Below are 25,143 nucleotides of genomic sequence, written 5' to 3'. Positions count from 1 at the left end.
ACACACATTGCCATATTACTGCACATTAGGAACTATTCAGATAGAATATTGACCGCCAAGCTCAAAGGGCCAACTGCCACTCTCGTATGGTAGACAGATGGCTCGGACAACATGAAACGTCGATTTCTCGCAAAACTGCCCCAAAAATTATTTCGTACACCTTAAGATAGACGACCTAATTTACATCATATGCAACCAGGCCAGATGGTGTGAGTCGAATTGCCTACCTCGGGGTGCATGAAATATTTTTCGTACCAGTTATGTTTCACCCATTCTGTGGAAAATAATTCGTCAGACCTAAGTACATACTAAGGTCGTGCGAAAGATGAACGAAATCGGTGATCCACTGGGTGAATGCGACCCTCGCGAAGTTGATTGATTCTGATGAAACTCGTCTCAAGACAGGAACATGAATAATCCGGGTGAAAGGAATGGAAATGCGATGGGGAAAGAGACATGACGGAAATAATGACATCCAGCCTGTAGCGGGACTTTGAATTTCGCCGCGCTACACTCGTTCCCTCAGATATAAATTATACCGTCACAGCTGTATGACCGCTCGACGGCAGAGAAAATATTTATAAGAAAATGAAGGTACTAAAATTGTAACTCCTTTTGTTTTCTACCCGCTGTTGTCTCTTGAGAGCGGAAGCTTAACTTACTTATTAGGTAGTCTTGGTCGGATTAAGACGAAAAAACTTATTAATGAGCAGACGTATTGTGGAAGTTTATATGAAATTTGGAGGATGGACGCAGCAACGTAAAATACATTGAATACAATATCAAGATGGTTTTAATTTGTATACATCAGTAACTCCTGGACGGTGAAATTTAGTGCAAAATTTCGGAGCAGCTACGACTTTTCACGCAGAAATGAAGCAGGCGATTTTTGGAGAACAAGACCTGGACGCCGCACGAGAGAAGACGTGCTAACATGGTAAAAGATGAACTCTTATATACGCCATTTCCCCCTGTTAATCATATTTTGTTATTCTCTGTTCTCTTTCAAATAATTTTTGTAGTGGAAATCAGTTTGACTGTTGCTCAGAAACGCCACAAGGACCACCCCAACAATAGCTTTTCCGAATCACGAAGTCCGATAATTTTTCTGTAATACTAAGTCCGATTTGCATTTTATTCTTTCCCTCTTTCACGGTCATTAACGGCTTTTAAACCCCCTTTTCATTCACCATTTCTTCCCAAACTTTCAACCTTTTCTTTTCTTCTTTTTTATTAACCACTATAACTGGCGACCATGACAGGACACGAACCTGCAATCTTTGCCGCACAGTACATAGCGACATTGCAACGGCGAGAATTGAAAATTTGTGCTGGAACGGGACTGGAACCAGGATGCCCCACTTCTCTAGAGCGGTTGCTTTAACCGCGTCGGCCATCTGGAAACGTTTTCTGTCAGACTCAAACTCCCAACATCCCTTTCGCCGCACCGCAACGACCCCGCCCCTTAAGACTACTCACAGATTTCTGATTCCCATAGGTGTTCTGACGTTGGTTCTGCATCTGCAGCGAAGCGTTTTCATCAGACAGTCGCCACACCCGTAACTTTATGAATATGAGTAATGCCTGTTCACCGCTCATATGTACACTGAAGCGACAACTGGTACAGGTATGCGTATTCAAACACAGAGATGTGTAAACAGGCAGAATACGGCGCCTTGGTCGGCAATGCCTATGTAAGACGACAAGTGTCTGGCGCAGTCGTTAGATCGGTTACGATGGCAGATTATCAAGATTTAAGTGAGTTTGACCGTGGTGGTTTAGTCGCCGCACGGCGATGGGACACAACGTCTCCGAAATAGCGATGAAGGTGGGGATTTTCCCGTGCGACCATTTCGCGAGTGTACCGTGAGTATCAGGAATCCGGTAAAACATCAAATCTCCGACATCGCTGCGGCCGGAAAAACATCCTTCAAGAACGGGACCGACGACGACTGAAGAGAATCGTTCAACGTGACAGAAGTGCAGCCCTTCCGCAAATTGCTGCAGATTTCAGTACACGCCATCAACAAATGTCAGCGTACGAATCATTCAACGAAACACCATCGATATGGGCTGTCGGAGCTGAAGGCCCACTCGTGTACCGTCGATGACTGCACGACAGAAAGCTTTACGCCTCGCCTGGGCCCGTCAACACCGACATTGGACTGTTGATGACTGGAAACATGTTGCCTGGTCGGACGAGTCTCGTTTCAAATCGTCTCGAGTGGATGGACGTGTACGGGTATGGAGACAACGTCACGAATACATGTCAGGCAGGGGACTGTTCAAAGTGATGGAGGCTCTGTAATGGTGCGGGGCGTGTGCAGTTGCAGTGATATGGGAAGATACGACTCTGACAGGTGACACGTACGTAAGCATTCTGTCTGATCACCTACATCCATTCGTGTCCAATGTGCGTTCCGACGGACTTGGGCAATTCCAGCGGGACAATGCGACACCCCACACGTCCAGAATTGCTACAGAGTGGATCTAGGAACACTCTTCTGAGTTTAAATACTCCCGATCGCCACCAAACTCCCCAGACGTGAAACTTATTGAGCGTATCTGGGATGCATTGCGAGGTGCTGTTCAGAAAAGAGCTCCACCCCATCGTACTCTTACGGATTTATGGACAGCCCTGCAGGATTCATGGTGTCAGTTCCCTCCAGCACTACTCCAGACATTAGTCCAGTCCGTGCCACGTCGTGTTGCGGCACTTCTGCCTGCTCGCGGGGGCCCTACACGAGAATAGGCTCTTCAGGGTATAGCACTGCAGGGACACAGTTCGAGGTTCAAAAATTCTCGCCCACTATAAACCCACGAAAAACAGTACAATCCCCCAGTCACTGCACGAGGGCAGTTAATCAATTAACGGAGAAGTTGCCACAGCGAAACTATCCTAGCAGCTGACGAGATTCATGGTGACGTCTGTATAATTATGCACAGTAGGCAACACACAAATAGACACACAGATATAGTAACAGAGAGAATTACGAAACACCACAAAAAACAAACAGCATCTCACACAGAAGCGTGCAAGCAGTCCATTCTTCCCACACTCCATTTACGAATGGAACAGAAAGAAACACATACATATATTACAGTAAAAAGAACCGAATACCATGCACTTATAGTGCAGCAGACAGAATACTTACCGTGAAAACATGCAGGTTTGGATGACGTCCGCTTTGTCATATACTGTGTTCATGCATACTGTAGTTCTCAAACTTGCACAGGCTAGTGGCATGCACCATCGAGCGCATGCATTCCCCCACAATTTCTGCTCAAACAACCCCAGTGCCAGCCAGTGGAAAAAAAAAAAAGTGATTGTCTTTCTTCTCACACTGCAGACGACAAACACCGGTGCCTTCATCGAAAGCCAGATTTGTAATGCAGACGTTTTCCAGCCAAAGTCATTGCTGCCTTAATATTGTGACAGTTTCCTCTGAAAGCCATCCATACAAAATATTAGTCAGCCAAGCAGGGTACATCGCCCCCTTTAGCCTTGATTATGGCCCAATTCAGGGAGGTAGAGAGTCGACAAATTTCTTCAGTCTGCAGACTTCAGCCATCCGAAGCTACTAGTTGATGAGTAGATCTCCTGTAGCGACCACACTATCCGGAAGCTGACAAAACGCGTGCTGTCTTCTGTCGCGGGTTCTTCGACCGACGTTTGTTTAATGATTTTTCTGGCGTTCCGACGACGCGAGTGGCTGGCGTTGTCAAAGCTTCACCCTCCATTGCTGGACTCGAGCTCGCTACTGCACACTAGATGTATCCGGAATACCAACCTCCAAGGGCTCTTCCGTAGTCATAACCGGTGCGGTTCTCCCCTTGCTACTTCCAACAGTCGTTTGCTGGAGCACGTGAATCCTGAAACCGTTGACCTTGAGGATTTCTTCGTTCTTGTCGAAGCTATTGTCATGTTTGTGTATTTCTATAGCTTCTCTGGAAAAAGCGGGTTTGATAGCTCTTCTCCACAGCAAGAACTTCCGTGTCAGCGAATTTTACGATGTGCTCGGCCTCACAATGCGCTTGCGATTTCACCAGCTGCCCCGACGTCAAAGGCCGGTTATGTTCAGTGATTCTGGTGTTGGAATGAGCGGACGATCAATCGACACCAGGATCACCGAACATGAGGGGCATTGCGGGTTGGGGCAGGTAGAGACATCGGCCGTCGCGGAGAACGCACTGTTGAGACCGCCACCTGGTGAAATTTGCGGACACGGGAGTTCTTGTTGTAGCGGAAAGCTATCCCATGTGCTTGTCCACAGAAATACACAAAAATGAGAATAGCTTCAACAGGAAACAAGAAAGCTCCAAGGGTGAACGGATCTCGGATTCCCGTGCTGTGGCGAAAGTTCGTTGCAGGCAGCAAGGAGAGAACAGTAGCGTAGATAACCGCGAAAAAGCCCTTGGACGCCGGCGCGTCAGTAAATCTGCGGCAGCGAGATCGATTTCAGTCCAGCACCAGAAATGAAGGGCGAAGCTGTGGCAATACCATCCTCTCGTGCTGGCGAAACGTCAGAAAAAAGCATAGGCTGAAGAACCTCAGGCAGAATCCGACAGGCAGTTTGTCAGCTAGTGGGCACGAAAGCCTTACCAATTTTATCGGGAAGTTGATTGCTATTCCCGAGTCGTTCCAAACATTTTCTACGGAATTACGATCAGGCGACTTCCTCAGTCACTGGAGGTACAACAGGTTAAGAGTTTATGAACCAGAATGTGTGTGTATACAAGCCCAGTTAACATGACTGTTGTCATACTGGATGCTGCAGTGTCCACAGAACACTCATGAAGATAAATGATGACTAACTGAAATGAAACCCTCAGCTGCCGACAGGTGCTGTTGATATACCTCGATGTGGACAGCTGAAAATGTGTGCCCCGAACGGGACTCGAACCCGGGAATCGCCAAAGCGTGCGCGAGTAATGAGTGAATGGGCAAATGTCTATAAGGTACATTACATATGTAGAATTGTGGACAGTTGGGAATGTGAGTCTCGCGGGAAGCGTGCATGGGATAAGTCCCTGCAGTCGCGCTATTCATCTGTGTCCTCGGTGGCTCAGATGGATAGAGCGTCTGCCATGTAAGCAGCAGATTCCGGGTTCGAGTCCCGGTCGGGGCACACATTTTCAGCTGTCCACATCGAGGTATATCAACAGCACCTGTCGGCAGCTGAGGGTTTCAGTTAGTGATCATTTATTGCAGGGAAAAGCTGCACGGTCATCAACAGTATTCCGTTCATTCGAGAACAGTTACTGTCTTCATATATATACTCATGAAGATGTAGAAGAAAAGGCACGTCTGGGTACCGACAATGTTGTCTTGGATCACGTTCACGGTGACCGCCTCCGTGGCTGAGTGGTCAGCGCTGCCGACTGACGTGCAGGGGACCTGGGTTCGATTTCTCCTCGGTGGGACGACTGTAGGGGTGCACCCGGCCTGGTGACAGCTAGCAGCGGCTCCGAGGTCTAGAAATCCAACAACGACTGCCCACATGGCCCTCCATACTGCATCCAGTGGTTCCATCAGCAGACAAGGGTCAATCGGGCCAGGTTGGTCTGTCTGGGATCAGACTGTGGAACTCTATGTTCACGTTCACGGTATCCTGGAGTGGGCCCAAGCTGTTATACGAAAAACACCAGCAAAACATCCCAGAAACACCTCCTGTCTCAACTACATCTCCCGCACTTTCCAGAAATGGCGACCCGTGGGTCCAAATTACATGCACCCCAGTCAGATACTGTTCAGTTCCTGTGCTGTTTGGCCCACTGGAGATGTGCGGCTTTATATGGCGCTGTGAGAGATGGCCTTTCACGAGCTACTGGCCTCCAAAAGTTCATTTCGTGGTCCCACGGTTAGAGGCCCCATGTCACGGATTGTGCGGCCCCTCCCGCCAGAGGTTCGAATCCTCTCTCGGGCATAGATGTGTGTGTTGTCCTTAGCGTAATTTAGCTTAAATAGTGTGTACATCTAGGGACCGATCACTTCAGCAGTTTGGTCCCTTAGAAATTCACACACACACACATATTTCATTTCATGCTTTTCTCTTGGATATTGGTTGAGATGATCCTGCATTCACTGACAGCAGCAATTCCTGCAACCACTCGGTGTGACTCTCGTCTCCGGTCCTTGCCGCTTAGACTCTTTTTACGACCACTGTTCTCAGGACGTGTTACATGACTGCGAGTAGTGTGGACCATTCCTTGTAGACACGTTGTCAGTCTGCACTGATACGTCAACAAATTGCAGAACTACGTTCACAGTGTGGTCACAGCATGCACAAGTGCGATGGCTCTTTTCCACAATTCCAACGGCCTTGCCACAGTGGTAAAAGCGGTTCCCGTCAGATATCCGTAGTTAACCGCTCTCGGGCTGGGCTAGCACTTGGATGGGTGACCATTGGGTCTGCCGGGCGCTGTCGGAAAGCGGGGTGCACTCAGCCCTTGTGAGGCAAACTGAGGAGCTACTTGACTGAGGAGTAGCGGCTCCGGTCTCGTAAACTGGAGAGCGGTGTGCTGACCACATGACCCTCCATATTCGCATCCAGTGACGCCTTTGGGCTGAGTATGACAAGGCGGGGGTTGGTACTGTTGGGCCTTCCAAAGCCTGTTTGGACGGAGTTTAGTTTAGTTCATTTCCACCATTCTGCCATGTGTACCCCTTTTACTTCTGTCGATTCAGTACAACTGACTGGCATGTCGGCACCACTTCAGTGCCGTGACATAAATCAGTGATGGGTGATAATACGGTTTCTGCAACGCCTATAGTTATTCATAGAGTCCAGAATGTTATTTTAAGGTGGTGACTAATATTTTGGCTGGTATGCTTACCTTAATTACATTACAGCATCTGGCATCCTCTTTTACCCCATTTTCTTTTGATTGCTAATGACTCACTTAGGCACATCAGTCTGATTCATCTGGATTATTGGAACTACCAACTCCCACTATCGATAGCTACCAATTGCAACTGAAGCAAATATGCTATCTGAGCTGGAAAGTATAGTAAACCTCTCACCACACCAATGGTTGGCTCAAAGTGGGGGTAATGAAGGACACCACAAGAGACCCCTCCCCCAAGATTGGCTCACCACAGTGCGAGGCCCGTATCTGTGGCACGGGGCGGTACGGTTGCGCTTTTCCTCACCTGTCGGTTCTCCGCAGCCCCTCTCGTCCTCTCCATTACTACAGTGGTCTACATAGTCACAGCGCTTGAAGTACTCGATCACGGTGCCGTCGTCACAGCGGAAGCCGTCCTCAGGGGGCGCTGCACGGGCCACAAATGGGCGTTACACAAACACCGACACAAACACAACACAACCACAAACACAGCTCTACTCCACACAACACTAGGCCACTCTGCAACTGCCAACATTAACGACACAGCGCTGGATGTCTAAAGCCGTCCATTCACAGACCGGCCGGTGGGCCGACTAACTCACTGACCTGCTCCCTGACCCATCTGTGTGTGGGCTATGGTGACTGCTTGACAGACCCTAACTGGCTGCACTGACAGGGTGTGGACCGGCAGACAGAGGTTCACCAGACCAACTGATGCACTCAGACAGTGAACTCGACCGTGAGTCCACCAGCCGCACACAGGCGAATGGGTCAGAGAAGACCCACTCGCCAGAGGTGTCAGCCTACTTGTCTGCCTATGTATGGGGGGCCTTTACTCTACAACCTGCCCCGTGGAGTTCTCCTATTGCAGGCTTTTCCAGCATTGTGACATGGGGCAAGTTCACCCCCCAGGCATCCCCCCACCCCCACCATCTGTTCATCTGCAGGCTGGCTACCTGTGTGGCAGCCCCCATCACACGCGTTAGTGCCCCCCAACCCCCCCCCCCCCCCCCCCCCCCACCTGCGTGTGCTTAGCTAGCACAGTATAAGGTAGAGTCTGACTGCATCATCTGTTTGCCCACCTGTGCTCCTGGGCACCCATCTCGACTGGTAGCCCTGAAGCGCTTCCACTGGAGGCAAATCGGTTATACGAATTTGGACAACCAGGGGCTTAGACCCCACTACTGGATATCACTTGGGGAAGTGCATGTCAGAAATGGAAAGCCTTACACAATTAACACTTGGAAAAAATGCTAACAAACTGATTCTGCAGTGGGATATGTTGATCAAAATTTGATATCTATATGAGCATATTCTCAGCAGAGAAAAGAGGAATTCCTGCAGATGAAGATTGTTGTGAGTACACGGTGGCTGTTGTTGTATGTAACATTATTGCAACTTTTCATATGGAGATCACAACACAGCATATCCAGACGTCGGGTATGTGTAGGCAGACTTTGAGAAAGAGCAGATCATTGGAATGAGGAACATGAGACGGTCATACCACCAGACTGGCTCTAGAGAAATGACTACTGAATAAGTAATGCTGGAGTGCCGATGCGATGCACTCGGTGCAACAGTGTGACGGGTAGAATAAGCACAGGTCGTTCCAGAAGGATTACATCACGAAAAGATCATAGGATTGCTCAGCTGCTTCTGAAGAATATATGGGTGACAACAGCTGAAATCGGGCAGAAGTTACAGAAATGGTGTCATCACAAACTGTCGGGACCAGAGTGCTGGAAGCTGGGTTGAGATCTGGAGTTGCTAAATGTCATATAACGCTGAGATCGTACCACAGACAACACAGTCCAGAGGCAGAGTCAGTTGGGACACTGAATGGGTTCCAGTGCTGGTGAGTCTGTTTCTCTCTGTGGCAGCCAAACTGATGCCCACATACCCGTTGGTGACCTGGCGAAAGGACATCCGAAGCAGCGAGTCTCGAGATCCATACTTCTCTGACTCTTGAAATCATGGTGTGGGAGACTGCTGGATATGAAAACAAGACTCATTTGGTAACTGCTGAAAGGAGACTGAATGCTCAGTAGTATGTGACAAGAATGGCGAACCTTATGGCACATTCTATTTTGTATGCTAAAGTTAGCACAGTAGGTCAGTAGTTGAGTCTTCACACCAGTTTGCTGCTCTCTGATAAATCATTTACCTCTGTGTCTACTTCTCCTTAAGACACTCAACTATATTATATTATTAAGTTCTGTCTCTACGACCCAGATCTCTCCGAATCCTTCACGACTACTCATTAGGTGATCTGTGCAGATGATGAATCCTCTTTTCCCTTAGTCTAAACTTACAGCTTTTTCCCCTGCTGCTATATAAATTACACAAGTCAACAATTTTAGAAATATGATAGTCCACCCACTTGTCCGCTTATTTCCTCATTGACAATGTCTGGAACGTGCTTCTACGACATCTCAGGTTGAATACCATTTTGGGCTGCACTGTTTTTTTGAAATTTGTGTTTTAATGTTGGCAGTTGTGAAGCATCTACATTTAATAGCGTATACACAAACCAAGTTCCACAGAAGAAACACATACACAGCTCCTGGTGCAGGTCTAACTGTATATATGTACTACCACTTTACCTGAACTAATGGTGAGCATCGACATCAGTTTACTGCTACGGACCGTGAGTGGTTCTTATTTGACTACTACAGAATAATTTCGTGATAAGGTCATAAAGGTTAGTGGACGGTGCAGAAAAAGGGGGGGGGGGGGGGGTCAACGAACACAAGAATCCCGTCTGAGCTTTAAAAATTCAGCGCTATCTGAAGAGTTCGAATATGGTGGGATATGAAGATCTACAGCTTATATTTGCAGGAAATAGACACATGTTGTACCGACTTTGATTTTAGGCATTGCAAAGAAACTTATTGACGTACATAACTGCACTTTATGGGAGATTCAAACTACGTGTGATTACTGGACTCGGGGGACCCAGGAGGAGTTCTACCTATCTGAGCCATTCATGTATGGCTCATGGCCCAACTAAAATCTTTCATCTGTCAGCATTTCTTCCCTCCCATTGACCGTGAAATGTAAAGTCCTGTATTCGAGTCTCACTCTGGCACGCGGATTAAAGCTGTCAGCAATCTAATGAAAGCAGTGCCTCCATGCACAGTCTGGCTGTTCTCTATATGGACAGCAGTGGGCAAGGCGATTCTAGGTTGTCGTGCTGGGTGGTGAATTTAAGGGAAAAAGGGGGTAAGGAGGCACTGATCTTGCTTAGCGTACGAAAATGTGTCTTTTGTGAGTGGTTATAGGGAAGTCACATCTGTGTACACATCCCATGCAATACTACTGGACATATTTTGAGGCGGTGTGTTTGCATTATCAGTATAGTAGGCCCACTCAGATCTCACAGTATTAGCAGAGTGTACTATGCATCAGAATTCGTATAAGACAAGGATGTCGTCTTTCGCTCCTGTTACACATCGAAGAAGCAATGGCAAAAATACAAAATAAGTTTCAGGACGGTGATTAAAATGCAGGGTGAAAGGATGTCAGTAATAACATTCGCTGGTGACATTGCTATCGTCAGTGAAGGTAAGGACCTCTTGAATGGAATGAACAGTCCAATGAGTGCACATTATGGATTGAGAGTAACCGAAAGAAGATGGAAGAAATGAGGAGTAGTAGAAATGAAATTAGTGACAAACTTAATATGAAAACTGACGATCATGAAGTAGACAAAGATAAGGAATTCACTATGTTTGAAACTAAATAACACGTGATGGACGAAGGAAGGACGACATGAAAAGCAGACTGGACAAGAGAAATCTTCTTGTTGCAAACATTGGCCTTTATCTGACGAAGAAATTTCTGTGAATGTTTGTCTGTAGCACAGCATCATATGGTAGTGAAACCAGAAAAGAACAGAATTGCAGAGACTGAGATGTGGTACTATAGAAGTATGCTGAAAATTAGTTGGACTGAAAGTAAGAGATGAGGAGGTCCCCCACAGAATGGGCGAAGAAATGAGTATATGGAAAACACTGAGTAGAAGAAGGGGGAGGATTATAGGAATCTGTTAAGAGCTTAGAGGGTAAAAAATGAGTGGGAAGACAGAGATTGAAATAAATCCAACAAATAATCGAGGACGTAGGTTGCAAGTGGTACTCTGAGATGAAGAGGTTGGCGCGAGAGAGGAATTCGTGGTGGGCCACATCGAACCAGCCAGAATGAAGAAAGATAAAACCTGTTGTCTCTAAGGAGCACTCAGCAACTTTCTACTAGTGTGACATTTATGAATAACACCAACCCTGGCGGTAGATGTGCGTTTTTATATCAGAATTAGCTTGTATCCGTGACTGCAGTGCCGTTTTGTAGAAGAACTGTTATTGGCAACTATGACAGGACAGTATACACGCGACTATGGAGTGAATGTGTGCAGCATTGGTGAAATATCGATGTACTACCATCTAAACCCCTCACTGTGACTATTTAAAACCAAAATAATGTGAATTAAATGAGCGAATTTTATGTTGGAGAAGGTAGATACCAGATCACAGTTCTTTCTGGACATGGAGAAGCCTCACTACACAATTCGATTTTCGGCGAGTAATACTTAGATCTCTGGTACGCAAATTATATGGGGTTGGTAGAAGAGAAATGAATAGTTTAAGGAGGAAGTGTCAGTTTTATGACTCCCTAGTATGGCCGAAATGACATTATAGAGTCGATCGGCGAACTCCAGTGACAAGAGTACAAAAAAATACTTTCTACTTCATGTGAAAGAACTGATTTGAAACAGAGATTCTAGTCGAGTATTACTTCTCCACAGCAAAGATATTAGATCACACAGAGAAGCATATATTCACACGGCAAGGGGATACCATTAACAATGTGTCAACAGCGATAATTGTAAAGTTTGACTATGTTACAGACAGCGGTCTTTTTTCGGAATGTCATAACCATTAGAAAGTATATATGGGGGATCCCAACCTGTTTGCTGTACATATTAGACTTGGCATAATTTGGTACAAGAATTAGGTGTGTCGCAGGTATGTCGGTTACAAAATTAGGATTTCCCCTATTAACATCGGCTGTTACTACGCTAGGCTACATCAGTTTAGATACCTTGCCTGAAGGAGTAGTAATATAATAGTTAGACCAACACCAGGAAACATGAACTACACGTTTACTACGGTTGAAATCTATATACATGCACAACATGGTCTACGAGAAATTGGTACATAAAGAAAGCCGCAACAGCAACATCACAAGTAGAATATATACAGGAAATGTGCAAAAATAGAAAATAGACACAAAATGCGCAAATGCGAACTGCTAAATAGAAATATTTACAAAAACAAAAAACACACAGGCGAAAATAATGCTGCAGTTATATACAAAAGAAAAATATTCGCACAGAATCACTGAGACACAAGCTGGAAAAGAAATTACAATAAACGTAACAAAAAAGAGATAAACAAATAAGAATGTGCAGCTAAAGCAGTGCTACCAACACAGACGGGGTGCAAAATGCGGGCAGTGCGAGATGCAAATTACAGAAACATAAGGAAGAATAGTAAGTGGGAATTCTCTCTCTCTCTCTCTCTCTCTCTCTCTCTTTTGCGCTCTGGTGAGAACAGGAATATCAACATGGAGCAGAAAACGTAAAAAAAATATTGCACAGACAAATGCAACAAACACCGACTAGAAAGCCTTGGAGAAGAACTTGCCAAGCCAGAGGAAAGGTCTCTACACGACAAAACAATACCTGGGGTTACGAAGAACTCGCCAGTGCCCGATGTAGAGGGCGATGTAGGAGGAGGTGCTAAAACTGCTGGACAAATAAATGCTATAGTATCATAAACTGCTCGTACCGAAGACACGAGCTCTTGCTTTACACCTAAGTCGTAGGCTGGGAAGACAGACGCAAGTAGTCACAGAATTTGTGTGTGTCAGGCTCAAAATGAAAAATAAATATTTTGTGCAGGCTTAATTTCATATACCATTACACTCGCGTTCAGTACAATTTTGCTTCTTAATGGACGTAACTGCATTAAATGTTGTGCAAAACTCAAGAAAACCTTTACAGAGAGACACCAAATGATGCAGGAAGCCTACAGTGGTGAGTGCTTAAGCCGTACTCGATGTTACGAATGGTTTACACGGTTTAAATATGGCCGGACGAAAGTTAAAGTGACACTCGTTCAGGGCGCCCTTCGATATCTACCGTCGACGCTCGTCTCAGAAGTGCCAACGAAACTGTGCGTGACAAACGAAGACTGGCTGTCCGAGGGGTGAAGCAAGACTCTTCCGACCAAATGACTTTCTTCCATTGCTCCGTAGGCCAAGTTTTGTGGATCGCCTGTTACAGGCATTTGCGTCACAGGTGAGTGGTTTCGGAACTCCAGCACGGAACGCCCTGCAATTCCCTCCTTCCGAAGCTGCCTTTGTGTTGTCATACTTATCGTCCGTCACTATCAGTCAACAGACACGTTCGCCCGCGTTATGACTTAGCGGATGATGTTCTTCCACTTTCCTTGTATGCGGTATAAAGTTCGATACGCTGCCCCTCCAATTACCAAACACTTTGGTTCTCACCATACGATCACGTACACTATGTGGTCAAAAATATCCGGACACCTGGCTGAAAATGGCCTACAAGTCCGTGGCGCCATCCATCGCTAATGCTGGAATTCAATATGATGGCCTACGCTCATCCTTGATGACAGCTTCCACTCTCGCAGGCATACGTTCAATCACGTGCCGGAAGGTTTCTCGGGGAATGGCAGCCCATTCTTCACGGAGTGCTGCACTGAGGAGAGGTATCGATGTCGGTCGGTGAGGCCTGGCACGAAGTCGGCGTTCCAAAACATCCCAAAGCTATTCTATAGGATTCAGATCAGGACTCTGTGCAGGCTAGTCCGTTACAGGGATTTTATTGTCGTGTAACCATTCCACCACAGGCCGTGCTCGAACATGTTGAAGGGTGCAATCGCCATCCCTGAATTGCTCTTCAGCAGTTGGAACCAAGAAGCCAGCCGGTTGGCCGTGCGGTTCTAGGCGCTTCAGTCTGGAACCGCGTGACCGCTACGGTCGCAGGTTCGAATCCTGCCTCGGGCATGGATGTGTGTGATGTCCTTAGGTTATTTAGGTTTAAACAGTTCTAAGTTCTAGGGGACTGATGACCACAGTTGTTAAGTCCCATAGTGCTCAGAGCCTCTTGAACCATTTTGAAGCAAGGTGCTTAAAACATCAATGTACGCCTGTGCTGTGATAGTGCCACGCAAAACAACAAGGGGTGCAAGACCCCTCCACGAAAAACACGACCACACCATAACACCACCGCCTCCGAATTTTACTGTCGGCGCTACACACACTGGCATATGACGTTCACCGGGCATTCGCCATACCCACACCCTGCCATCGGATCGCCACATTGCGTACCGTGATTTGTCATTCCACACAACGTTTTTCCACTGTTCAATCGTCCAATGTTTACGATCCTTACACCAAGCGAGGCGTCGTTCGGCATTTACCGGCGTGATGTGTGGCTTATGAGCGGCCGCACCAACGTGAAATGCAAGTTTTCTCATCTCAAGACTGTCATAGTACTTGCAGTGGATCCTGATGCAGTTTGGAACTCCTGTGTGATGGTGTGGATAGATGTCTGCGTGTTACACATTACGACCCTCTTCAACTGTCGGCGGTCTCTGTCAGTCAACAGACGAGGTCGGCCTGTACGCTTTTGTGCTGTACGTGTCCCTTCACGTTTCCACTTCACTATCGCTTGGGAAACAGTGGACCTAGGGATGTTTAGGAGTGTGGAAATCTCGCGTTGAGACGTATGACACAACTGACACCCAATCACCTGACCTCGTTCGAAGTCCGTGAGTTCCGCGGAGCGCCCCATTCTGCTCTCTCACGATGTCTAATGACTACTGAGGCCGCTGAGATGGAGTACCTGGCAGTAGGTGGCAGAACAATGCACCTAACATTAAAAAACATAGGTGTCCGGATACTTTCGATCGTTGTTGTTGCTGTGGTCTTCAGTCGTGAGACTGGTTTGATGCAGCTCGCCACGCTACTCTATCCTGTGCAAGCTGCTTCATCTCCCAGTAATTACTGCAGCCCACATCCTTCTGAATCTGTTTAGTGTATTCATCTCTCGGTCTCCCTCTACGATTTTTACCCTTCACGCTGTCCTCCAATACTAAATTGGTGATCCCTTGATGCCTCACAACATGTCCTACCAACCGATCCCTTCTTCTAGTCAAGTTGTGCCACAAACTCCTCTTCTCTCCAATTCTATTCAATACCTTCTCATTAGTTACGTGATCTACCCATCTCATCTTCAGCAATCTTCAGTAGCGCCACATTTCGGAAGCTTCTATTCTCTTGTTGTCCAAACTATTTACCGTCCACGTTTCACTTCCATACATTGTTACACTCCACACAAATACTTTCAGGAACGAGTCCCTGACACTTAAATGTATACTCGATGTTAACAAATTTCCCTTCTTCAGAAACGCTTTCCTTGCCATTGCCAGTCTACATTTTATATCCTCTCTACTTCGACCATCATCAGTCATTTTGCTCCCCAAATAGCAAAACTCCTTTACTACTTTAAGTGTCTCATTTCCTAATCTAATTCCCTCAGCATCACACGACTTAATTCGACTACATTCCATTATCCTCGCTTTGCTTTTGTTGATGTTCATCTTATATCGTCCTTTCAAGACGCTATCCATTCCATTCAACTGCTCTTCCAACTCCTTTGCTGTCTCTGACAGAATTACAATGTCGTCGGCGAACCTCAAAGTTTTTATTTCTTCTCCACGGGTTTTAATACCTAGTCCGAACTTTTCTTTTGTTTCCTTTACTGGTTGCTAAATATACAGATTGAATAACATCGGGGAGAGGCTACAACCCTGTCTCACTCCCTTCCCAACCACTGCTTCCCTTTCGTGCCCCTCGACTCTTATAACTGCCATCTGGTTTCTGTACAAATTGTAAATAGCCTTTCGCTCCCTGTATTTTACCCCTGACAGCTTCAGAATGTGAAAGAGAGTATTCCAGTCAACATCGTCGAAAGCTTCCTCTAAGTCTACAAATGCTAGAAACGTAGGTTTGCCTTTCCTTAATCTTTCTTCTAAGATAAGGCGTAAGGTCAGTGTTGCGTCACGTGTTCCAACATTTCTACGGAATCCTAACTGATCTTCCCCGAGGTCGGCTTCTACCAGTTTTTCCATTCGTCTGCACAGAATTCACGTTAGTATTTTGCAGCTGTGACTTATTAAACTGATAGTTCGGTAATTTTCACATCTGTCAACACCTGCTTTCTTTGGGATTGGAATTTTGATCACATAGTGTATTTCGCTCAGAGCACGACTGGGGTTTACCGACCCCGCCCAGAGGATTGCGAGTTGATATCGTGACGGACAAACGAGATGAGAAACTGCAGCAGCCTGCTCCGGAGTCGCTGACCCCTGCTGCTGCGGTCCCGAGCGCCCGGGTCACGCCTCCTGCTTCGCACGCAGAGCCTGCGATGTCGGCCATCATCCTCTCTGCCAGTTACGCCTGCGGGAGCGGCGCTTGCCAGGCTGGTGATCATCCCGTCACGACCGGGACGCCGCGCCGCTCCCAGTTTGGGCACCGCAGACCGGTCGGCCAGCCCTGGCGCCACCAATCTGGCCGTCGACGGCGCCGCCGCGGGCGCTGCGCAATTTGGAGCGCGCAGATAAGCGAATGGCCCGTAATTGGCGGCTGCCACATGTGTGAGCGTCTGCCAAGGGGGCCGCCACACACATTACACACACTTCGCGCGCCGAGACCTCATCTCGAGCAGGACGCCGGGACACCACTGTGTAGGAGTCCACTCACATTGCCCGTTTCCGTTTTGGCCGACGTCCGCACGAGTGCCTTCTGCGGACTTTGCCTCGCCACAGTTGGCAGCCCTGTTCTCTGTCTAGCTCGTGGGGGACTTCCCCATTTACCAATTGAGGGCATGGCGTTTGTAAACGAGTTCGCGATCGTGTCTGCCACTGTATTCATATACGCTGAAGCGCCATGAAACTGGTATAGGTGTGCTTATTCAAATACGAAGATATGTAAACAGGCAAAAGACGGCGCTGCGGTTGGCAACGCCTCTATAAGACAACAAGTGTGTGACGCAGTTGTTAGGCCAGGCGAAGGACCGAGACGTTTCCGTTGACCGACAGTATAATCCCGATAGTCCCGTGCCCAATGCAATCGTAACTGACTTCATTCTGATTTGCAGCTCCTTCTATTGGCCCTGTTTGCAGTTAAAATTGTTGGATGTGAGGTCCGCCAGTTATGGAAAACATCGTTTTCTCTCAGTACCCAAACGTGTTTCGGCACCACTGTGCCATCATCAGTAGGTTTTCGTTTTTATTTATTCTTTACATTTGGTGTGCATGAATTTTCTGGATCACTTGTGTGTCAATTACTACAGGTAGCTTGTCATGTTTTCGTGTAGCAGGCACTTTCATTGTCCGCATCACGGTTCGGTGTTATGATGCACATGTTAACTATAACAAGTATTTTCCACAAATAACGTAGTAAAACACTTTTCGCAGGCCAGAGTGGCCGAGCGGTTCTAGGCGCTTCAGTCTGGAACTGCGCGACCGCTACGGTCGCAGGTTCGAATCCTGCCTGGGGCATGGATGTGCGTGATGTCCTTAGGGTAGTTAGGTTTAAGTAGTTCTAAGTTCTAGGGGACTGATAATCTCAGCAGTTAAGTCCCATACTGCTCAGGCCATGTGAGCCGTTTTGATTTTCACCTTGTTACACATAATGTTACGTACTGTACCGGTACCAATTTCAACCTTATCAACAATCATTTCCACAGTCACACGGCGGTCGGCACAAATAATATCATCAATTCAACTTTCAAGTGAGGGAGTTGAAACTGCAACTCGTCGGCCAGAAGGTGTTCGTCAGTCACTGAGTCGCGACCATTTTTGAACTGCTCTGCCCACTTCTAAAAATTTGCACGATTCGTACGACCTTCACCATAAACTTTAGACATTCTATTCACTGGTGTCTCGCCTTCAGCAAGTAAAAAACGAATAACAGAACGTGGTTCAACTAATGTGGACGTTTCAAGCAGACTCGCGATCTTGAAATGTATTTTTCAGGTTATAAACAAAACAATGTTGACACAAGAGCTGATCAGGGCTCATCTTAGTCATACCAACTCAAAGCCATAAAAAAACCAAACTTGCCCCACTAACCATTTTTTCCCCACCCCAATTTGTCTCTTTAATTACTGAATGACTCTCGTAATTTGTTGTTTTTCTTTTTTCTTTCTCTCTCTCTCTCTCTCTCTCTCTCTCTCTCTCTCTCTCTCTCTCTCTCTCGATATTTCTGTCGACCACCTATATCTATCCCCTGTCATGTAGACTTGTAAAGCCTTTCATTTGTCCAACAGCCACTCCTACTTCGCCATTTTTCACTTTTCCGTCAATTCAGTGTTGAGACGTGTGTATTACGCTCTCGCCTGCTTCATTTGTTGCATTTATGTATTTTCTCTTTTCGTAAGATAAAGGGGGCGGTAGCACGAATGTTTGCGAGTAGCTTCTGCGTAACAACAGCGACTCAGACGGAACGGCAAGACTGCGTGTGTGTGTGGACGGGTTGGAGGAAGGGACGGAGTGAAGGTTGACACGCGCAAAGTGCTGGCACTCCCCGTTCCTGAAGATGGGCAGTTGCATCAGAAACGAAAATAGCCCGCGGCCGAAACACGTGGGGCGGGGCCCGGCTGCCAGGCAATTCAAGGCGTTGTCACTCACCGTGTCTATGTGTGTGTCTGTGTGTGTGTGAAAGGCAAACAGAGGGCGACGTGAGCAGACGCAGCCGCCCCACCGACAAAACAGAACGGAGCCGGTCCCCGGCGGTGACATTTCGCGACGAACCAGCTGCGTTACCAAGCTTCTGGTAGAACTGATACAACCTGCTCCGTTACAGTGGACGGCTAGTGCCGGACACAGTCCAAGCTAAAAGGGTGTGTCTCCTCAGGGAAGCGTTATCTACACCGGGATCAAAATAAAAGTGGGACTGACAGCTGATGGTTTTCAAGACGGCTGTCATAGCAACAACCGCGAGTTTGGTCTCGGCCTCTGTCCTGTGCAGTAGTACTGCCTATAAAGTATCGATATAACGCTATTTTCCCAGAAATATATCGACGTATATCGGCGACCCTTCTGCGCAGATAAATCGATGTCAAAATGGCAATATCGAGTGCCGGTATTTTTCTTTTATATTATTTTGAAATTGTAGAACATAATTTTACTTTGAAACTTCCTGGCAGATTAAAAGTGTGTGCCCGACCGAGACTCGAACTCGGGACCTTCGCCTTTCGCGGGCAAGTGCTCTACCAACTGAGCTACCCAAGCACGACTCACGCCCGGTACTCACAGCTTTACTTCTGCCAGTACCTCGTCTCCTACCTTCCAAACTTTACAGCAGCTAAGCCATGTCTCCGGAATATCCTTTCTTCCAGGAGTGCTAGTTCTGCAAAGTTCGCAGGAGAGCTTATGTAAAGTTTGGAAGGTAGGAGACGAGATACTGGCAGAAGTAAAGCTGTGAGTACCGGGCATGAGTCGTGCTTCGGTAGCTCAGATGGTAGAGCACTTGCCCGCGAAAGGCAAAGGTCCCGAGTTCGAGTTGCGGTCGGGCACACAGTTTTAATCTGCCAGGAAGTTTCATATCAGCGCACACTCCGCTGCAGAGTGAAAATCTCATTCTGGATAATTTTACTTTGTTGATAATTATTCCGGGTTATATGGCCGTGGTCCATGGAACTCTTCGTCCGATACTACGTTGGACATCCTCAGAGGTATGGCTGGTCCTGCTGAGTCCTGATTTATTGAATCACTATTTAGTATATCCGCCAAGCGGGATTTATGCCAAGCGAACATACAAGTTCGCCACAGAGTGCTATCACCTGGTGGCACTGACGTAAACTAGCAGTGTGAGTGTTAAGGGTTAGCAGTGTACGCCGTGATCCGTTCACGTCGTTTACCAAATCCGTACGTATTTCGCCCGCAATTACGTCACGCCAGTCGCGCGTGCGCAAAAGCTGCTTAAAACATGCACAACAGAAAGTGTCCTCGCGACCCTGATGTCGAGTTTGAACGAGTGTAGAGGAGCGATGCAGCGTGATGCCGTAGGTGTTGGTGCCGCGTATTTCAGACTGCCGCACCCACATTCTCTTTAACGCCATTCACAGGAAAGGAACCAATGAGTTAGCAAAGTGACAAAAGTTAGGATATCCACGTGCTCTTGTGTTCTCACACAACAGCCGGCACTGCCGACGCGATGTTAAAACCCTTTAAAAACGTTCCCCCGGCCGCCTTTCTGCCTTGCCTAACCGTTGCTACTGCAGGCGTGTTAATGCTTCGGCTGCTGCCCACGGCAGAGAGAGAGAGAGAATGAGAGAGAAGCGAAGTCTTCCGCGGTCCGTGTGACGAGAACTTGGTCGTCTTTCATAGCTAGACGGCCACGGCCCGGTCAAGTATTTTGGCAAAAACAAAAAAGAGAAAAAAGTTACGAAATGTGTGTGTGTGTGTGTATATGTCATCAACGTGCTGTCTGAGAAGCGCGCCCTGTAGGTTTTTCTTCGGTCGGCGCTCTTTGGCAGTCGCCGAGGCGCCACGCAGTGGAGATATCTTTACGACTGATCAGACGGAATCGTCAGTAGCCCAGCGTGCGAGACAATGAGGACCGCAGTTCAGGGCATTTATACTGGGCAGTTGCGTCACTTTAACCGCCAAAACCATTTTTTATCCGTGAAGCAAAATGAAGTAGCTTGTTCTGAGCACTACGCACTGCTTTATCTGCTGGGCACGCTCCACACAGAGGTGGTACGTACACCCGTGACTTCTCCCCACCTCTCAACTGAGCGACGCTGTGGTCTCAGTGAGACCGACATCGGGAAAATTCGCCGACGACCGACGCCGACCGAAGAGGTCCGAACTTTTCAGTTTGTTTCGTACGGCCGAATCGGGCGACGTTTCCGAACGCAAATCACAGATTCCACAATTTCTTCAACTTTAGTACAAAGAGGACGAGTTTGTGGCACCCTCAGGGTGGGTACTAATAATGTGCTGCTTGATACAGTCAAGTCGTTTAAATAACTCAGCTTAACGTTGCAAGTCGATGGTATGAGTCTGTAAGGACAGTGGTAGGAAAGGCGAATGGTCGACTTTGGTTTAGGTTCAAAATGGATCTGAGCACTATGGGACTTAACTGCTGAGGTCATGAGTCCCGTAGAATTTAGAACTACTTGAACCTAACTAACCCAAGGACATCACACACATTCATGCCCGAGGCAGGATTCGAACCTGCGACCGTAGCAGTCGTGTGGTTCCAGACTGTAGCGCCTAGAACCGCTCGGCCACCCCCGCCGGCACTTTGGTTTAGGGGGAGAGTTTTAGGATAGAGTGGTTCACCTGTAAAGGACACCGCATATAGGACACTGGTGTAGCCTATTCTTCAATACCGCTCGAGCGTTTGGGATCAGCACCAGGTCGGATTGAAGTAAGATATCGAAGCAATTCACAGTTGTGTTGCTACATTTGTTGACAGTAGGTTCGATGAAAGGAGGATATAAGATGAACATCAACAAGAGCAAAACGAGGATAATGGAGTGTAGTCGAATTAAATCAGGTGATGCTGAGGGAATTAGATTAGGAAATGAGACGCTTAAAGTAGTAAAGGAGTTTTACTGTTTGGGGAGCAAAATAACTGATGATGGTCGAAGTAGAGAGGATGTAAAATGTAGACTGGCAATGGTAAGGAAAGCGTTTCTCAATAAGAGAAATTTGTTACTTCGAGTATAGATTTGAGTATCAGGAAGTCGTTTCTGAAAGTATTTGTATGGACTGTAGCCATGCATGGATGTGAAACATCGACGATAGATAGTTTGGACAAGAAGAGAATAGAAGCTTTCGAAATGTGGTCCTACAGAAGAACGCTGAAAATTAGATGGGTAGATCACATAACTAATGGGGAGGTACTGAATAGAATTGGGGAGAATTTGTGGCAGAACTTGACTAGAAGAAGGGATCGGTTGGTAGGCCATATTCTGAGAGATTAAGGGATCACAACTTTAGTACTGGAAGGAAGCGCGAATGGTAAAAACTCACAAGTCGCACTCACAGCTTTACTTTCGCCAGTACCTCTTTTCCTACTGACCTTTGATGCAGCTGTCTCTTAACAGGTACTGTATGAAAAGAGCTGCACAGATTTTGAGTAAGACTGGCAAGTTGGTTCAAATCTACAGAAACGTAAAGTTATGCTCGTCACAAAATGGAAAAATGTACTATGACTCCAATATCAGTAATTCGCTGTTGCAATCATAACTGATCCGTGGAAATAACTGGGTGTGTCTAACAATTTAAGGGATATGAAACGGATAACATAGGCTAAATCGTGGATAAAACAGTTGGCAGACTTCGGTTTATTGACAGAAGCTGTGGGGAAAAGCAATCAGTCTCATAAAAAGACTGCCAACAAGTAAATTGTGCGACCCATCCTAGAGTACCGCTCAGACGTGTGCGGCCATTGCCAAGTAGGGCTAACAGGGTGTATTGAACGTATACTGAAAAGGGCAGCACGAATGGTCACAGGTTTGTTTAATCCGTGGGAGGGTGTCACGGAGATCGTACAGAAATAGAAGTGGCAAAGTGGCAGACTCCTGAAGACAGGGTCAAGTGAGGAATTTAGAAATATTCCCTCTACGTGTAACTGCCGTACGGACCGTGAACACAAAATGGAACTAATTGCAGCGCTGACACAGGCGTTTAAGCAGTCATTCCATACGTGAATGGAGTCGGAAGACGCCCTAATCCAATGACCGGCACATTGAGAAGTACCCTCTGCCACGTACTCCACAGCCGGTTTCTTAATTGCGAATGTAGACGTAGACGTTTCCGCGTCGTCATCTAAAACCCGCCGCTTTTCAGAACCGATGTGATACGCCCACGGTTACCCGCCCACTTTACCTCCCGCGATGTTTGCGTGGCTCAGTTACGCCACGTTAACACGGCGCACCGGCGAGAGATGCGCCGCCGCGGCCCTATTGTGTTACTCGGCCATTAAGGCGGGCCCGGCGGTTTAATTATCGCTTTGCTCCTGCCTACGCCGCAACCTCCAGAACACCCGAGAACTTCTGCCCCATCCCCCTTCGCAACCGCCACCACTGCTGCAAGCAAAAGCAAACCCCTCCTTACAACACAACCGTCTAGCGGGCGCTCCTCAGCTGTTTTGCCCCGTTTGACCCGGCGCGGCGGCGCGCGCATGCGCAGCAAGCTACCGTCAACCGGGGCCGCCGCCGCCGCTGCTGCTGCCCTCTGGGGAGAAATTTGGCGGCCCTGGAAGAGGCTGCACGCGAGAGATAAACTTGCGACGCGACCCGGCTTCGCGGCGAGATTTAAATTAGCCCCCTGGGCGAAATTCAGGTACACTGGCCGGGTTTTAAAGCCCCCCTGCCGAGACTGCGGCCGCTAATTGGGTATCGCCTGCACGAGCAGCCTTGCGATTGGCTGGAGGAGCGCGCCCGGCAGTTCTGCCAACTTTTTGCTGCACTGCGAAACTCCTTAAACGCGATTACTTCAGCGAAGGTTAATATCGTACAAAATAAAAACACCACACAGAACAAGAAAGCAAAACACTGTTTCCTCAATCTTTCTACTCTTGTTTAATCCAGTTTCATATCACTAACGCGAATTGTTTACAGACGAATGGAAAAACTAGTAGAAGCCGACCCCGGGGAAGATCAGTTTGGATTCCGTAGAAATATCGGAACACGCGAGGCAATACTGACCCTACCTTAGAAGATAGATTAAGGAAAGGCAAACCTACGTTTCTATCATTTGTAAACTTAGAGAAAGCTTTTGACAATGTTCACTGGAATACTCTCTTTCAAATTCTGAAGGTGGCAGGGGTAAAATACAGGGAGCGAAAGGCTATTTACAATATGTACAGAAACCAGATGGCAGTTATAAGAGTCGAGGGACATGAAAGGGAAGCAGTGGTTGGGAAGGGATTGAGACAGGGTGGTAGCCTATCCCCGATGTTGTTCAATCTGTATATTGAGCAAGCACTGAAGGAAACGAAAGAAAAGTTCGGAGTAGGTATTAAAATTCATGGAGAAGAAGTAAAAACTATGAGGTTCGCCGATGACATTGTAATTCTGTCAGAGACAGCAAAGGAGTTGGAAGAGCAGTTGAATGGAATGGATAGCGTCTTGAAAGGACGATATAAGATGTACATCAACAAAATAAAACGATGATAATGGAATGTAGTCGAATTAAGTTGGGTGATGCTCAGGGAATTCGATTAGGAAATGAGACACTTAAAGTAGTAAAGGAGTTTTGCTATTTGGGGAGCAAAATAACTGATGATGGGCGAAGTAGAGAGGATATAAAATGTAGACTGGCAATGGCAAGGAAAGCGTTTCTGAAGAAGAGAAATTAGTTTACATCGAGTATAGATTTAAGTGTCAGGAAGTCGTTTCTGAAAGTATTTGTATGGAGTGTAGCCAGGTATGGAAGTGAAACATGGACGATAAATAGTTTGGACAAGAAGAGAATAGAACCTTTCGAAATGTGGTGCTACAGAAGAATGTTGAAGATTAGGTGGGTAGATCACATAACTAATGAGGAGGTATTGAATAGGATTGGGGAGAGGAGGAGTTTGTGGCACAACTTGACAAGAAGAAGGGATCTGTTGGTAGGACATGTTCTGAGGCATGAACGGATCACCAATTTAGCATTGGAGGGCAGCGTGGAGGGTAAAAATCGTAGAGGGAGACCAAGAGATGAATACACTATGCAGATTCAGAAGGATGTAGGCTGCAGTAGGTACTGGGACATGAAGAAGCCTGCACAGGATAGAGTAGAATGGAGAGCTGCATCAAACCAGTCTCAGAACTGAAGACCACAACAACAACATCAGCTACCGCCTCCCCCTTCTAACAGAATTCTTTAAAGAATCGAACAAATGCGTGTAAAATAGCTTCAAACTTCCAACTACTTTCCCAAATGAGTTTGTTTGAAGTTCCTAAGTATTCTCTTTATGAAACACTCAATATGTATATTCTGGGTAATTTTCGTTCCGTTGTAAGAAAAACTACTTTGTCACACACACCTCAGTGTTTATTGAGCTGCAGACTGACGTGTCAAAAGACACGGGATACCGATATGCACATTTACAGACAGCGGTAGTGTCGCATACACGATCGCAGAGCGTTGGCGGAACTGTCATTTGTAATCAGCGATTCATGCGAAAAAGTTTCCCCAC

General features: G+C 47.0%; 1 protein-coding gene across 1 annotated transcript in view; it reads right to left on the bottom strand.

The window, feature by feature from the left end:
• The window catches only part of LOC124553582 (basement membrane-specific heparan sulfate proteoglycan core protein), a 799,417-nt gene that overhangs the window by 455,339 nt on the left and 318,935 nt on the right, over positions 1-25,143 (bottom strand). Inside the window, exon 7 of the mRNA XM_047127431.1 lies at positions 7,154-7,273. Coding sequence (XP_046983387.1) covers positions 7,154-7,273 — 120 coding nt within the window. The remainder of the gene's footprint in view (positions 1-7,153; positions 7,274-25,143) is intronic.

The sequence above is a fragment of the Schistocerca americana genome, chromosome 11, assembly GCF_021461395.2.
Source record: "Schistocerca americana isolate TAMUIC-IGC-003095 chromosome 11, iqSchAmer2.1, whole genome shotgun sequence".
In the NCBI taxonomy this organism is placed as follows: domain Eukaryota; kingdom Metazoa; phylum Arthropoda; class Insecta; order Orthoptera; family Acrididae; genus Schistocerca; species Schistocerca americana.
The sequence above is the reverse complement of the archived record's forward strand: the minus strand, read 5'-3'. Positions and strand labels throughout refer to the sequence as shown.